The sequence below is a fragment of the Nelumbo nucifera genome, chromosome 1, assembly GCF_055504915.1.
Source record: "Nelumbo nucifera cultivar China Antique chromosome 1, China Antique-T2T, whole genome shotgun sequence".
In the NCBI taxonomy this organism is placed as follows: domain Eukaryota; kingdom Viridiplantae; phylum Streptophyta; class Magnoliopsida; order Proteales; family Nelumbonaceae; genus Nelumbo; species Nelumbo nucifera.
In genome coordinates this window covers 193,248,230-193,263,901 of record NC_142649.1, presented here as the reverse complement: position 1 = coordinate 193,263,901, position 15,672 = coordinate 193,248,230, and the positions used below count along the sequence as shown (strand labels likewise).

At 40.4% G+C, this 15,672-nt stretch overlaps 1 protein-coding gene and 1 long non-coding RNA gene across 2 annotated transcripts; both read left to right on the top strand.

Annotated features, from left to right (window-relative positions):
* Window positions 1–266: 266 nt before the first annotated feature.
* LOC148804300 (uncharacterized) lies at window positions 267–3,443 on the top strand. Its single transcript, XR_016069251.1, has 4 exons — window positions 267–534; window positions 775–879; window positions 2,161–2,273; window positions 2,357–3,443. It is a non-coding gene; the product is annotated as an uncharacterized LOC148804300 (long non-coding RNA).
* A 7,272-nt stretch (window positions 3,444–10,715) lies between these two features.
* LOC104611899 (uncharacterized) lies at window positions 10,716–11,759 on the top strand. The gene has a single exon (XM_010279169.1). The coding sequence runs from the start codon at window positions 10,716–10,718 to the stop codon at window positions 11,757–11,759; it is 1,044 nt and encodes a 347-aa protein (XP_010277471.1).
* Window positions 11,760–15,672: the final 3,913 nt, after the last annotated feature.

Genomic DNA, 15,672 nt, shown 5'->3' with positions numbered 1-15,672 from the left:
ACCAATCGGTAGAACTACTTTTATGTTAATATTATTTTGCTATTTTGTTAATATTATTTACAATATTTTATTTATAATCAATGTAAGTATTAATAATGTCACTTTTATTAATTAATATTTTATTTTATTATTACTTATTAATAATTAATTAATTAAAGGCTTTTAATATGGACCAAACCCAAATGCCTTGTTCAACTCAAGCTAAAGCTAGATTGGGCCCAAGCAACAATACCATGTCAAATGCAAGTCCAGGCCCCACTTTATCAAATTAAATGAAAAAAGAGAGGAGAGATGCGTGGTTTATTTGAACCATTGAAATCAAATGAAAAACGAGCGGGGCCTAAATTTTAAGTCTGTTGAAGGATTAAACTAAAGATGAAGGATGCGCAGGTACCAATTTCTTCTTCCCGCGTTCTCCTTCCAATCTCTATCAATCTTAACATTATCCTTTCTATGCTGTTTCATGAATGAGGTTTTGAGCTTCTCAGTAGATGAATAACTAAAGGCACCAAATCATGTTCGGAGAGAACAAAGGTAAATCTATCCTTTTGTGTTTCAGTTGGCCTTAATTAGCTTTTCTTCATGCAAGGCACCACTTGCTTTTCTTCTTGCCTAGGGATTTCCTTTCATTTGTTATTTCTACATTTATTCCTTTGAGCTCTATTTAGTAAATAGACGCTTTATAGTTCTCATTTTTCTAATTCATTTGATCTCTGTGTACTAAAGGGTTAGGGTTTCAATTTTTTAATGTTCACTTCTTATTCCTTTTCATAGAAGGTTGACATCCTTTGGTTATCATCTTCAAAATATATACAGAATGGAAAATTTGGGGCGTTGAAGTAAAGTCGTAGTTCAAGTGGGAGCCTCAGCCAAATGGGGGTGTGCAATTTCCTTTGATACCTTATTTTTCCTTGAATATATACATTTTTAATTTTCCCACAAAAATTCTTCATTTTTGTTGTACATATTTAATCAACTTTAGTTTGTTTAGTTTGTTGCTTGAACATGTTGGCTTCTCTTTTTATTATTGTTTCAATTCATCTATAGCATGGCCTACTGATGGGCTAGAGGAATTTCCAATATTTGTTGAGGCCTTCATAATATTTCAATGCTCAGATGGGCTTTGTTCTGTGTAGAACAGCTAAGACATATTTATTTTGAGATGGACTATGATAGCTTTCTTTTATTACTGTTGAGGATTTGTTTTAATACTCTGTAGATGGATTCTCTTTTTTCTTTATTATTTCAATTTTGCTATCAAATTTATGTTGTTTTAGCTAAAACTTATAAGAAATGATAGTTTTATATTAAAAATCAGCTTTACATATTTTATAAATATTCGATTTCTATTTGGGCCGTTTTTCATTTCTCTCTTTTCTTTGCTTAACAGTTCTTGTGAATTTTTTATTGTGTAGCTTTCCATGTCTCATCATTTTTGGTTGTCTTAGTATTGGGTTAACTAGTGATGCTATCAGAGTTCTATGGAATTTCTAATTATTTTTTCTATTTAGAAAATATTTCAATAATCTTTTATTGACTGGGTTTGAATGGATGAACTTCTAGATGTAGCAATATCTTCAACAAGATGACAACTATCTTTCCATTTTGGTCTCCTCCACCTTACAACTCTAATAAATTGAGTTTTAATAGCAGTAGTATTGGCAATTCTAGCCATTTAAGTGTTTGTAGAGCAATAATTATTTATCTAGGAGATATATTGGTTTGTTTATGATTCGGAGTTCAATTTGTTTGTTTTCAGTCTTGGTGATTTCTTATCACCTTAGATTATTTTTCCCTTTTAATAAAATTTTTTATTTATATTGATCGACTGTACTTGCTTGGTTGGTGATGGAGATTCTATTGGAACCGTACTCTTATTCTAACTTTAGTGCTCTCTAGATTATAATTAACTTAGAGGTGTAAGGAGATTCATAAGTAATAATTAGATGGATGCATGCTGATTCTGAAAAGCTTCATTGAGATTCTAGAAAAATAGTATGCAAGAAGTGCAACAATTTTCATATTTGGATTCATACTAGCAAGTAACATGTTGCATAGGCATACACATTCACATACGTACATTGTCCATTCAATTTTAATTTTTTCTTTATTTCTTCTAAATCTGTGTATTTCCTATTGATATCATTTATACCTTAGTAGGTTTTCCTAGGACGAGAGAGCTAGTGGAAATTTTGTGTCTTGTAGCAAGAGCTATGGTATATCAAGAGGTGATTTGTGAACAACACTATACATGTGACTAAGGGTGACTAAGGGTAAGGGTAATATTCATCCCTTGTTCTTTTGATGTTCCTTGTTCATTATAGTTTAGAATTAATATTTTGTTGGTGCCTTTTAGGTTATTGTTCTTGATCAGGGACTTGAAGTTGATCGTGTGGTTGACAATTGAAAGTATCTTGAAGATCTTACCATATCTGGGCTTAGACAATGGTTGGTTTTTCTTGTAAAGGTTTGGGCCATTGCATATAGTGCTTTGTTTTATCCATTGCATCCTACAAGATATTCAATCAAGTGGTATGTTTTATTTGGTATCATGGCATATGAAGCCTAGGCTTTGTTTTATTTGTTTTGAGAACTAATGAATCCAAGATCAAGTTTGGATTTAATTTGTAATGATGTCCATTTGTTTGAATATTAAGTCATTGCATTTAGGACCAATCCATCTATAAGAAAACCAATTTAAAAAATTGAAAATTGGAGATGGAAATTAAGCAAAGATATTCATGCTTTATAATATAATTATTTCTTTCAAAAGAGGATTCCTGGTTTTAATTTCTTAGTTTAATTAGGTAGTTCAAGTTCAAAACCATAAGGAATAGATAATTTTAACTTTTTTATCTAGAGTAAGTGTGGTTTATGGGTCAACTAACCAGTCCAATCCAATATTCAAAATGTTAAATAAAACCATAATTAAGACCTAAGAAATTAAAGTAAAAATAAAATTCTTAGATCTTAAACTCCATTAGAAATTAATACCCTATCATTTAAATTTAAACTAACCATAACACAAATCAATTGACAATTTCCTATTGTTACTTCTTCAATTATAGCCGTATCTTTGAATTTCCTACTTGAGCTCGTCAAGAAATACATTCGTCAACAAGGTCTCAAAATGAGGTGGTTAGAGACGTTTATAGCCATAAGATTTGGATGACACCTAAGGAATAAATTTCAACACTTGAGGAAGTTCACAATTTTTTAGGGACCTTGCCATAAATTACCTTGACATTTCCTTCAACTTCTATTTTTATTCGACTTAAGTTGATTACTGCTGATGCTTATAATAATTTAGTTTGGAGTTTGTTACAAGAGATTACAATATGAAAAGCCCAAACCCTTTTAAGAGATCAGATATTATTGGTATGATCCCATTCTATAAGGTAAGAATAAACACTTCTAATTTTTCCTTCTCTCTTATCTTTGATTTTTCCACCTTAATTATATATGACTTCAAAATTAAATGTAATGATGATTTATGTTCTACAACATGTATGATTTGCTTCAATTATGGAACAGAGATAGCAAATTGAGCTAGGAGAAAGCCAAAAAAAAGTTTGCTAGTTGTGTGCTTGCAATGGATCATCTTGTCATTTCTCTTGATCGAAAGTCTATGGAAAATGAAATCATATATAATATTGGTCTATATAGTTTTATTTGTATTAATATGTAATGAACTAATTGTAAAATGGACATTTTTTATATCAAGTAATAGTGTTTTTATTATTTCTTTTGATACATTTGTTAGGTCAATAAACGCTACAAAAGTTTTCGCGACTCTCTCAATTGTGATAGAGGAGTTTGAAATAGTCTTTATTTAGCATCACTGAATAAGATAAAAAAGAAATAGTAGTATATCCTTAGTAAAATAATGGCATATGGCTTTACAAAATTTAGACAAGTTAATTTATTATTAAATTACAAGTTAAATAGGCATACTCTCGTAAGTATATTGAGTACACAACCAAACTATAGGTATACAGTGTTTATCCAGACCCTTAGAGAATATTAAACACTGTATTGATACCATATAGATGGATGCGAATGGCTTACAGTTAATTTTCCTTCTGCGATGAACCCGCGATGCATCACAAGCTTGCGATGAACCTACAGCGCGCATTGCGGAACCGCAATAAACCCATGGTTCATCGCACGCCCTCGATGAGCCCACTCGTAGACCAAGCCAAGGGAAACCTGGGCCGAACTTGTGGCAAGACCCATACATGCTCAGACCTGTGATTAACCCACAGCCCATTAAGGAATGCGGCAAGATGCCACGTAGGGCTAACAAGACATCGGCCACCAGGTGGTGACGTCACTAGCACCACGTCAAGTAAGTAAGGCACACGAGAGGTGGTAACACACGTGAGTAATGAAGACTCCTGAGTGAAAGGAAAGCCGATCCTCAAAAAGATCCCCACAAAACATGTGGCAAAACCCTAGTGGTGCACTTAGTGATTGATAGCAAATACAATATTCCCTTTTCTAATAGGAGACAAGCATCTTTATCTCCTATCTTTTAGGATCTTGGGATTTCCCCATAAATAGAGATCATCCTCGTATTGAAAATCATTTAGCAATCAATCACTCTTTACCTTTGACTCCCAATTTTACCACCCAAAACCGAGCACCCTACCTTGGCGATCCAATCCGGTTCCAACCCACGGTCTTTCTATGTCTTTCAAAAAGACCATCCCCCAATCTAGCCTTACCCCACCTACACAAATAAAGATTTTTACAATTGTCCCAAAAATTTTTTATGGTTCATTTTGAGGAAAAATTTGTGGTCTTGTATAACCTTCAATGAATGACAAATATTCCAAAATCACTTGAATGGCAACAAACAACAGCTTTTTAAATAAATAAAAGGCATCATATCAAATGGTTTTTTATTTAATGTGTTAGTGTCTTTGAATAGGTTTTTATTCTCTAACACACCTCTTAATAAGAAAAGCTAATGGGCTTAAAGCATGAAGAAGCACAGTCTTAACCATCTTGTGCTAAAATTTAATTAATTATAATGGGGTGATGAGGATCAAATACTAGAACTTCTGATAAAAAAAGCTTTGATACCGTCTCAAGAACCTAAAAACTTAAACTGTTAGATGAGTTCCTTGGATGGATTTTTATTCTCTAACATGACATATAATAGAGGTAGTATGCAACCACTGTCGCAGTAGATTTCTTCTCATTTCAAGGTAGCTAAGAGTATTTATTCTCTAACATGCTATTTAATAAGAGTGTTTTTGTTAGTGTGCTTACCTGATTCAAACTTGTAGAGTTATAATATTGGATCAGACCTTACAGTCCTAATTAATTAATGAGAAAATTCCTCATAGGTATCCTGTATTTTAGGCTGAGTGCCAATTTAGTACCCGAACTTTAAAATGTGATAATTTAATATTTGGACTTGTATTATGGGAAAAGACATAAATGCCCTTCAAGTGTCATCAAATTTTCTTTATCAACCATTAGCAACAACTGTCTAAGAAATGCCCTTCCCGGTTTTTCCTTCGAGACTGATGAGTGCTGAGATGCGTTTAACTCGAAGACTGATGACTCAAACTACTGTTCATCGCCACTATTGTTCATCCTCTTCAAGCTCTCGAACAGCGGCCGTGCATTGCACTCCTCACAACCATTATTCTTCCTTCCTTTTTTTCTCCTCTCTCTATTCTCACATATCTCTCATTCCCTCTTCACTTTCATCGTTCTCTTCCTTTTTCTTTCTCTGCTATTCATCACCATTTCCGACAAGAAACAGAGGAGTTGCAGCGGTGAAACTCCTCTGTTACTCTCATTTGGCTAACCCCTTTTGGCACAAACCCAACCGATACCCAAACTACTGTTCACCGCCACTATTCATCCTCTTCAAGCTCTCGAACAACGGTGGTGCATAGCTCTCCCCATGGCCATTATTCTTCCTTCCTTTTTTTTCTCCTCTCTCTATTCTCACATATCTCTCATTCCCTCTTCACTTTCATCGTTCTCTTCCTATTTCTTTCTTTTCTATTCATCACCGTTTCCGACAAGAAATAGAGGAGTTGCAGCGGTGAAACTCCTTTGTTACTCTCATTCGGCTAACCCCTTTTGGCACAAACCCAATCGATACCCAACCACCCCATTCTACTCCCCATCAATCCCCCTTAGTATTCCACTATTTTCAAGCTCTCATCACATCGGCCCTATCCTTTATAGCTTCAGCATTCAGACAGGAAAGATCGACGCAACGGCCATATAGATCTCACCGGTTGAAGAAACTCAATCCTGCATCTCACCTTGCTCTCGTGAGCCTGTAAACTCCCCGCAAGGTTATATCTGCTCGGAGGCGAACGGCCCGAAGCAAAAACTGGTCGAACCTCCTCTGTTTTTGTGTATACATCATTCATGGAGTAGATTTGGTTGCAGTAGTTGTTGCTAGAGCTCCAGATGGTACACTCACGTTAACACCAGGAGGCATAGTAGGACGAGTTAGCGGGCGAATGCCCGGTGGTCCATGTAACCCAGTCTGTGCTCCCGGCCCTGATCCAGCAACCCCTCGCTGCTGCATGTAATAAGATGCAAAGCCAGACAATGCCATGGCTTTTCTCCCATCCATACATTTAATTAAAAATAATCGCAAAAAAACACTTCCGCTAAACGTCAACAAAAGAAATTTTAAGCTTCTGTCAACAATCCTGCTCAAAGGAGAAAACAACTTGATACATACTCAGATTAGATTTAAGAAGGTTTTTGTCTGAACCAAAGTTTCAGGTATGGAGTCATAGACGCTAAACGGCCGAGCGTCATGGTTTGGACTTTTGAGAATTTGGCTTTATACCGTCCACTAACGGTAGGTATTAAATTGTTGTATTTTGAAAATTCGGGTACTAGATTGGGTACCTACGGGGAAATTGGGTCCTTTTGGGGGGTTATTATATTATCAGTTTCTTTTTTATGCATGAAGGATCAATGTTAAATTAGAGTTAACATCAGGTATCTATCAATGTTCAATTTATCCTCCCCCCACTTTTTATCTATATCAATCTAAGGAAAGTGTCAATTAAAAAATTTCAGAATTATTTAAATATTATAACGAAATTATATAATAGCTTTAAAATATTTATTCAAAACACAAAAATTATTATAATAAATTTAATAATACTCATATTATTACTAATTCTATATTTTTATAAAATTCATCATGAAATTGTGAAGTTAAAATAGAAATTATAATTTTACGAATTAGTCAATTTAAATGTTGCCCAAATAATAAAAAACTTAACATTAAAGCATAAAACATTATTTAAATATTTCAACAACTAAACATCTTAAATAACAATACATTAAAAAATACCCAAATAATTATATTACAAAATATTTAATATTATGTATTAACATTAAAATAAATGAAATTCAAATATTGATTTTTTTTAAATACTTTACATATTAGCTAAACATTTAAATATGAAATATTTAACATGAATAAATTTTAAATAGTTAAAATAACGAAATTATGTACTAAATTTATAAAAAATATTAAAACTAGAAAAAATAAAATATTCTATAATATTGATATTAATAATAATTTAATATTTTATAAAATTAATGATCAATTATGTAATAATAGTACTAATTAAGGTTTTATAGATTATTAAATTCAATAAATAATTAATATTTTACAATTTTAAATAAAAATATTATTTAAATAACTAAATAATGTTGTAAACAAATAATTTCACTTAAATCAATTAATAACTATAGAAATTAAATTTCAAAAAAAATATTATTTATTAGTAATAATTTTACAGTAATAGTGTACAAACATTATATATTTATATATATATATATATATAATAAAGTTAATATTTATTTTATTTTCAGTAATTATTTATTGTATTTTTTATTAAATATTTTTCATTAATTATTTATAAATATATTTTTGTTTTGTTATTTAACAATAAATTGTTAATAATTATTGGAGATTAAACAACTATTAGTTAACTTTTGAAATTTAATTTATTGTATTTTTGTTCAAAATTTATTTTTAGTAATTATGTATTTTTTATAATTTATTGATTAATACTTATTGGAGATTAACCGATTATTTCAGTTTACACTATTTATTGACTAATTTAATATATTTTCAGTATTTATTGTATTTTTATCAGATATCTATTGTATTTTTATTATAATTTTATTTTCAATAATTGTGTATTTTTGCTATAAATTTTCAGAAATTATTAGAGATTAAACTATTGTTATTTATTAGATATTAGACTATTAATTTAGCTTAAGTTAGAAGTGTTCAAGGATTGGTTCAGTTCGGTTGCAAGTTGTTTCGCCAATAAAATCGACCTGGTTAGATTGAGAGTTTGTCACCAGAAACAAATTGACCATTAGTGAAAACCTGCTAACACAAGTTGTATTAGTTTGGGTTTATTTTCAGTTTGGTTTGTTTGTTCAAAAGATTTAAACATAAAAATTAAATTTAAATTTAATAAATTATAATGATATTATTAAAAAATAATTTAAAAATAAATTTATGATATAAAATATTTTAAGAGTAAGAAATAAGGGAATTTTTCCACTTTCCTGTATTAAAAAATTATATTTAAAATATAAAATATTAATATATCTATGGTCGGGTTGGTTCAATTTTGGTTAGTTTACAAATGACCAAATTGAAACTAACTTAACTTGGTCGAGTTAGAAAATTACTAAACCAAAGTCAATCGGAAATACTAGAAAATCGACCAAGTCTGATCGAATTTGATAAAATTGATTATTAAAATTGATCGGGTCATGGCTGAGCTGGTCCTGCGAGAAACGTGGCCTCCCAACTATCGCCCTGCCACATCTTCCTAAGTCGGCCACGTCGGCGTAGCCCGACCACGTTGGGCTAGCTCAACCACGTCGGCATAGCCCGGCTGAGCTACGCTATTGTGGTGGCTCCCCATCTTTTCCTTTTAGCAACATCAACTACACGTCACGTGGATGACCACAACCACGGATAAAGAGGAATAAGGAAGATGACTTCATAAGGGAATGGGACTCTATCCCGAATACCTCGGCGGCTAACCCGATCCCGGCAACCCTAGAAGCCCAATTCAACTAAGACACGGATCGTTGGCTATAAAAAGGTATTCCATGCTCAAGGTAAGGGATCGAACTTCTGAGACCTACACAACTACTTAGTTTGGACCGACATCCTTATAGCTCGGCCCGACCATCCTTCTGCCACCTACTGACTCGAGCGTCGGAGTTCTTACCCGGGGATAACTCCTTGGATCTCTGACTTCTGTTTCCTTGATCATTGATCTTGAAGCGTGGCCTTGTCCTTATAGCTCGGCCTCGCCCTGTGAACAAGGACTATCCGATCACCTTCCTCGGTTCGTGCACTACCTCAGATTGAGTAGCATCAGATTGGCGCCGTATGTGGGAATGACACAAAAAGCCTTTCCCGAAAATCTCTATCCTCGCCGCGCAATTAAGGAAGCAATCAAGATGCCTAAAAACCAGCCTGAGCGATCAACTTACCATTCCCTGACTCAGGAGAACCGACACTCCCCGCACCAAGAAGTCCCGCAAACCTTCAGTCGCGGTAGATCAAGTGCAGTTCCGGGCCATGCAGGAAAAGGTTGACAGGATCTTCGAATTCATGCAGAAACTAGGGTCTACTACACCGCTCAACTGGGCTGCCCCTCACGCCCCGACGCGCACGAAGGACGACCCTCGGACCAAGGACCCCAAAGCGCACTGGACAGACGTAAGGGGAGAACGGTCTAAGCATATGAGGCAGGACACGACCCGAAGGCCCACCGCCACAACCCATTCCCGCGGACGAGACCGCCATAGCCAGACACACCAGTCAATGCGCATCCCTGCCCAAGAAAGGCTTGGCAAAAGGACGCCGCCCTTTGTGGTCTCCGTCGTTGAGTCAAGTTCTGTCATAGATCACCCCACACGACCCAAAAGAGAGGTCGTACACACTGCAGCCCTGGGCAATAGAGATGCTAAGATTAAGGAGTTGCGACAACATCTAGAAGAGTTAGAGCATACCTCCACCCCTAAGAGAGCAATCCCCGCCGCGGATCAACCTGTGCAGGCCGCCGCACATATCACCAAGGAGTCACCCTTCGTCCAGGACATCGTGGATGAGGTACCCCCTGCCAGACAACGAGCCCCCAACTCGACAAGTACGATGGAAACTCCAACCCTTTCAACCATATCACAACGCTCCAAGACTGATGTGCAAAGCCCTTGTAACCACATTGCAAGGCCTGTCCATGGCATGGTACTCCTCCCTGCCATTGAGGTCTATAGCGTCATGGGCACAACCGGAGACCCAGTTCCTGGCACAGTTCACAACAAGTCAGAAGCATCGGAAAACCTCGGCCAGCCTCATGCAAGTCCGACAGAGGAAGGCGGAGTCCCTTAGGGACTACCTGACGAGATTTAACAAAGAAGCACTTCAAGTCAGGAACTTAAATCAATCAGTCGTGGTGACGGCCATACAACACAGACTTCGCCCTTCCCCGTTCAACTTCTCCAGCTCCAAGAATCCTCCTCAAACGTTGGTTGCGCTAATGAGCCACGCATAGAAGTATATCAACACTATAGAGGCCCAGGCGCAGCATAGAAACGAGGATGAAAAGCCCAACAGGAAAAGAAAAGAGAACGACGAGTGCAAGTCGGAGAGAGCAAACAGGGATCCCAACATGCAAGATCGTTGGACCAACCACAGGCCTCACACCCCTCCGCTGACCTATCGGAATTTCACGCCGCTTAATGTTCCACAGTCTGAAGTCTTGATGCAAATCCACAATCGCAACTATGTCAGGTGGACCGAGAAGATGAAGTCGCAAAGCAACAAGAGGAACCGAGACACATACTACGAGTTTCACAAGGACTACGACCGTGATACAGAGAATTGTTTTAACCTACTCAACCATATTGAAGATCTAATTTGGTGTGGTTATCTCAGCGGCTTCATAAACAGAACAGAGAAGTCAGCCCAAGAGGAAAGAAGAGTGGACGAAGCTCAGCAGCCTCCGCACCGTGGCCCCCCAGCCGGCGTCATCCATGTGATATCGGGAAGAAGCGCCTCCGAAGGGGAAAGCAGCTCGGGAGGGAAGAGATATGCTCGGCTGTGCAAGATCGACAACCGAGGTCACAGGAGGAGGCACGACACATCTATTACGTTCACTGGCGATGACCTCCGAGGAGTCCAGACACCGCACAACGATGCCTTGGTCATCACCGCCAAAGTGATAATTGCGAGCTACACTTCTGCTGACGTGTTGTTTGAAGATGCATTCGAAAAGCTCGGTATCGCCAGAGATTGGCTTGCACCAATTATCACTCCCTTGATGGGATTTTTAGGAGAATCCCTCCAGCCCACTGGGAGGATAACTCTTTCTTTCTTGATCGGGGACGGCGATGTAACTATGACGGCCATGGTAGATTTCATCGTGGTACGCTGCCCCTCCTCTTACAACGTGATCCTCAGCAGTTCGACCCTCAATGCCCTGCAGGTAGTAGTCTCAACATATCACCTCGCCATGAAATTTCCAACCAAGTATGGCATAGGGGTGGTGCGCGCAGATCAGAAAACAATGCAACATTGCTATCAGTTATCCTGCCGAGGACCATGTCCAGTGATCGAGACATTGGTGGCAGAAGCATATGACCTATGCGACGAGGTAATGGCACACCGCGGCCAACCTATGGAAGACCTCGTCCAGGTCCCATTGGTTGAATAAGACCCCAAAAAGACGGTCCATGTTGGTTCCCTGCTAGGCGACCAAGTGCGCCTTCAGGGTTGGATTCGGCAAGTTTTTGGGATTCATGATAACACAGAGAGGAATCAAAGCAAATCCAAAGAAGATAAAAGCCATCATTGACATGCCATCCCCCCAGACCCACAAAGAAGTGCAATGGCTCACCAGGAGAATAGTCGCCATCAGCAAGTTTATGTCCAAATCCACGGACCGGTGCCTCCCTTTTTCAAAGCGCTCAAACAGCCAAAGGACTTCCAGTGGATGGAGGAATGTGATGAAGGAAGATTTGGCCCAACCTCGTAACCACTCAACACGTGGAAAAGGCAACAGCTCGGCACAACAGCATGCCCAAGGCGCGAGCTCCAAAGGGAGGAACCAGCGGCCCGAACTCCCTACAAGGAGCCCGAACTCCCCACAAAGAGCCCAAACTCCCCGCAAGGAGCCCGGGCTCTTCCTTAGGCCTCGAGCCTTACGAAACAACCCGAACTGACCCAGCCCATGGCAGTTCGGGCCACACATCTATCCAAACTCAAGACTTAACCTCGCACACCACGCCGAACTAAACAAACCGCACCGTACCTGACACCGAAGGAGTCCGTATCCAGGGGTGGCACACCTGACTGACTTGGGATCTGACGCTTGACAGCTGCACTTCAACGGCCACCTGCCACCACCATCTCCAGTTACAGAGACGGCTCCGACAATAAGAGCAGTGGCGGTTCTGCCCCAGCAGAGGTGATGACACCCGAACTGGCAGAAGCACAGAAGTAATCATACCCGACCTGATAGAAGCTTAGGAGTGAGTGCGCGAAGTGGTTATAAAAGGCTCTCTACCCCCCAAGAACAAGGTATGTAAACTTTGCGCCATCTGGTTTTATCTTGCCTTTGAAGAAATACTAACTTGAGCTTCGGAGCATACTCACTGGGTTCTTCCCCAGAGATTACTCTCTTTCCCCTTCATTTCAGGCACCTTCTGCTCTAGCCTGAGGCAAGATCTTTGACAGCTAGGACCCGCCGGATTGCGCACCATCAATTGCGCCGTCAAGGAACCACTACGAACTAAACTGGTGAGTTTTTTACTTCAAAATTTAGATATTTTTGCCTGGTCCGCAGCCGACATGCCCGGTATTGACCCCAGCCTTATAATTCACAAACTTAATACTGACCCTATAGTCAGAACCGTTAGACAGAAGAAACGCAACTTAGCTCAAGAGCGTTGGAGGGCGGTCGACGAGGAGGTCGAAAAGCTCCTCGCAACAGACTTCATAAGGGAAGTTCATTACCCGAGCTGGGTAGCCAACCCAGTGCTGGTGAAAAAGGCAAACAACAAGTGGCGCATGTGCGTCGACTACACCGACCTGAACCGAGCTTGCCCAAAAGATTGCTTCCCCCTCCCCAGAATTGACCGCCTAGTGGACGCGACCTCGGGACATGAGTTGCTATGCTTCTTGGACGCCTACCCGGGCTACAACCAAATCAGGATGGACCAGTCCAATGTGGAAAAAACCAGCTTCATAACCGAGTCCAGCCAGTACTGCTACAAGGTCATGCCCTTCGGATTGAAGAATGCTGGGGCGACCTTCCAAAGACTTGTGAATAAGCTGTTTCGGCCCTTAATTGGCACGGAAATAGAATGTTATGTAGACGACATGGTCATCAAGATGCAGTTTTCACAGGAATTAATACAAGACTTAGATTTTGTCTTCCAAATTCTGCGTCAATTTAGCAAGAAACTGAACCCAAACAAGTGTGTCTTCGGTGTCACCTTAGGTAAGTTCCTAGGGTACATTGTCAACCGACGCGGTATTGAGGCCAACCTGGACAAGATAAAGGCCATCCTAGATATGAGACTACCCCGAAAAGTAAAAGAGGTTCAGAGGCTAAACGGCCGCATAGTCGCTCTGAGCCGCTTCATGTCCAAATCAGTAGACTGCTGCTTGCCTTTCTTTAAAGCAATCAAAGGCAAAGGGATCGAATGAACCCGAGACTGCCAGCTCGCGTTCGATGAGCTAAAAAACTACCTCGCTAGTGTGCCGCTCTTAACCAGGCCCGAGGAGGGCGAGGACTTGGAACTGTACCTCTCGGCAAGCGACGAGGTGGCCAGTTCGGTACTAATAAAAGAAGTAGATCGGGTCCAACGACCCGTCTATTATGTTAGTAAAATTTTGCATGGAGCAGAGACGAGATACCCGCAGATGGAAAAGCTAGCATACCAACTGGTAATTGCAGCTCGGAAACTCCGCCCATATTTCTAGGCTCACACTGTCATCGTCTTGACTGACAAACCTCTGAGGCAAGTCTTACTCAAGCCCGAGGTTTCCGGTCGGCTGACGAAGTGGGCCATCGAGCTCAGCGAGTACGACCTCCAGTATAAGCCACGGACTGCTATTAAGGCCCAAGCCTTAGCATATTTTATCGCCGAGTGCACGTTCAGCCTCGAAGTCCCCAGGCCGGTTGAGCCCGAGTTCCCCAGTTCGGGTGAGCACAGAGCTCCCAAGCCAATAGAGTCTGAACCCCGTGAAGTAGCAGCCAGTGTGGCATCTCTCCTGGTTAGGCCAAACACAAACTGGGATGAGGAGCCCTGGATCCTTCACGTAGATGGCTCCTCGAACCAACAGGGCAGCGGGGCTAGAATAGTGCTACGCGGCCCAGGTCACACGAAATTGGAATATGCACTACGCTTTGAGTTCGTGGCATCCAACAACGAGGCGAAGTATGAGACACTGATAGCCGGACTGAACGTAGCACAAAAAGTAAGAGCAAAACGCATAGTTATCTGTAGTGATTCCCAGCTTGTGGTCAACCAGGTTACGGGCGAATACGAAGCACGCGAGCTGACTATGATCGCCTATTTGGAAAAAGTAAAGAAGGCGCTGCTCAACTTCCAGTCACACTTCATCAGGCAAATACCGAGGTCAGAGAACACTGAGGCTGACGCCTTGTCCCGGTTAGCCAGAACGAGTCACAACACCATGAGAACCGTGTACAGAGAGGACTTACCTCGGCCTAGCATTCTCGGTGGGGCAGAGGAGGTCGCTCCCGTCCTTGAAGCAGAGCTGAGCTGGATCGACCCACTCGCGAGCTTCTTGCTAGATGGAACCCTGCCTGTGGCCCGCAATGCAGCCAAGAGGGTGTGGCGCCAGACAGCCAAATACGTCATAATAGACGAACGGCTGTACCGACGGTCCTACACGCTCCCCTACCTGCATTGCTTGCAACCTACCAAAGCCGAGCTCGTACTCTCTTTCCCCTTCGTTTCAGGCACCTTCTGCTCCAACCCGAGGCAAGATCTTTGACAGCTAGGACCCGCCGGACTGCGCACCATCAGAATGTGAGCAGTCTTTCCAGGAACTAAAGCAGAATGTGAGCTCGCCGCCCCACCTGACTAAGTCGAGCCCAGGAGACGAGCTGTTGCTCTACCTTTCAGCCAGGGATGAGTCCATCAGCTTGGTGTTAGTTAAAGAAGAAGACCGAGTACAGAAGACGATCTATTATACTAGCAAGGTCCTCAATGGCGCAGAAACCCGATACTCCAATCTCGAGAAGTTGGCTCTGAATCTCATCACCGCGGCCAGGAAACTCAGACCCTACTTCTAGGCCCACAGCATCCGAGTTCTCACTAGCCAGCCCCTCAAGCAGGTGCTACAGAGACTAGAAGTGTCCGGCCGCCTGGTCAAATGGAGCGTGGAACTGAGTGAATTCGACATTATGTACGCACCCCAGCCGACGATCAAAGCCTAGGGCTTCGCAGATTTTATCGCGAAATGTACATTTACCGTGGAGGAACCGACCCCACTTCCCCCAGCATGGACCCTCCACGTTGATGGCTCATCGAACAAGTAGGGTACCGACACTGGCCTTATCTTCTTCGGCCCAAACGACGTGGTATTGGAAC

Coding starts and splice junctions, on each gene's coding strand:
- LOC104611899 (XM_010279169.1), top strand. CDS start 10,716: ATGCAAGATCGTTGGACCAACCACAGGCCTCACACCCCTCCGCTGACC.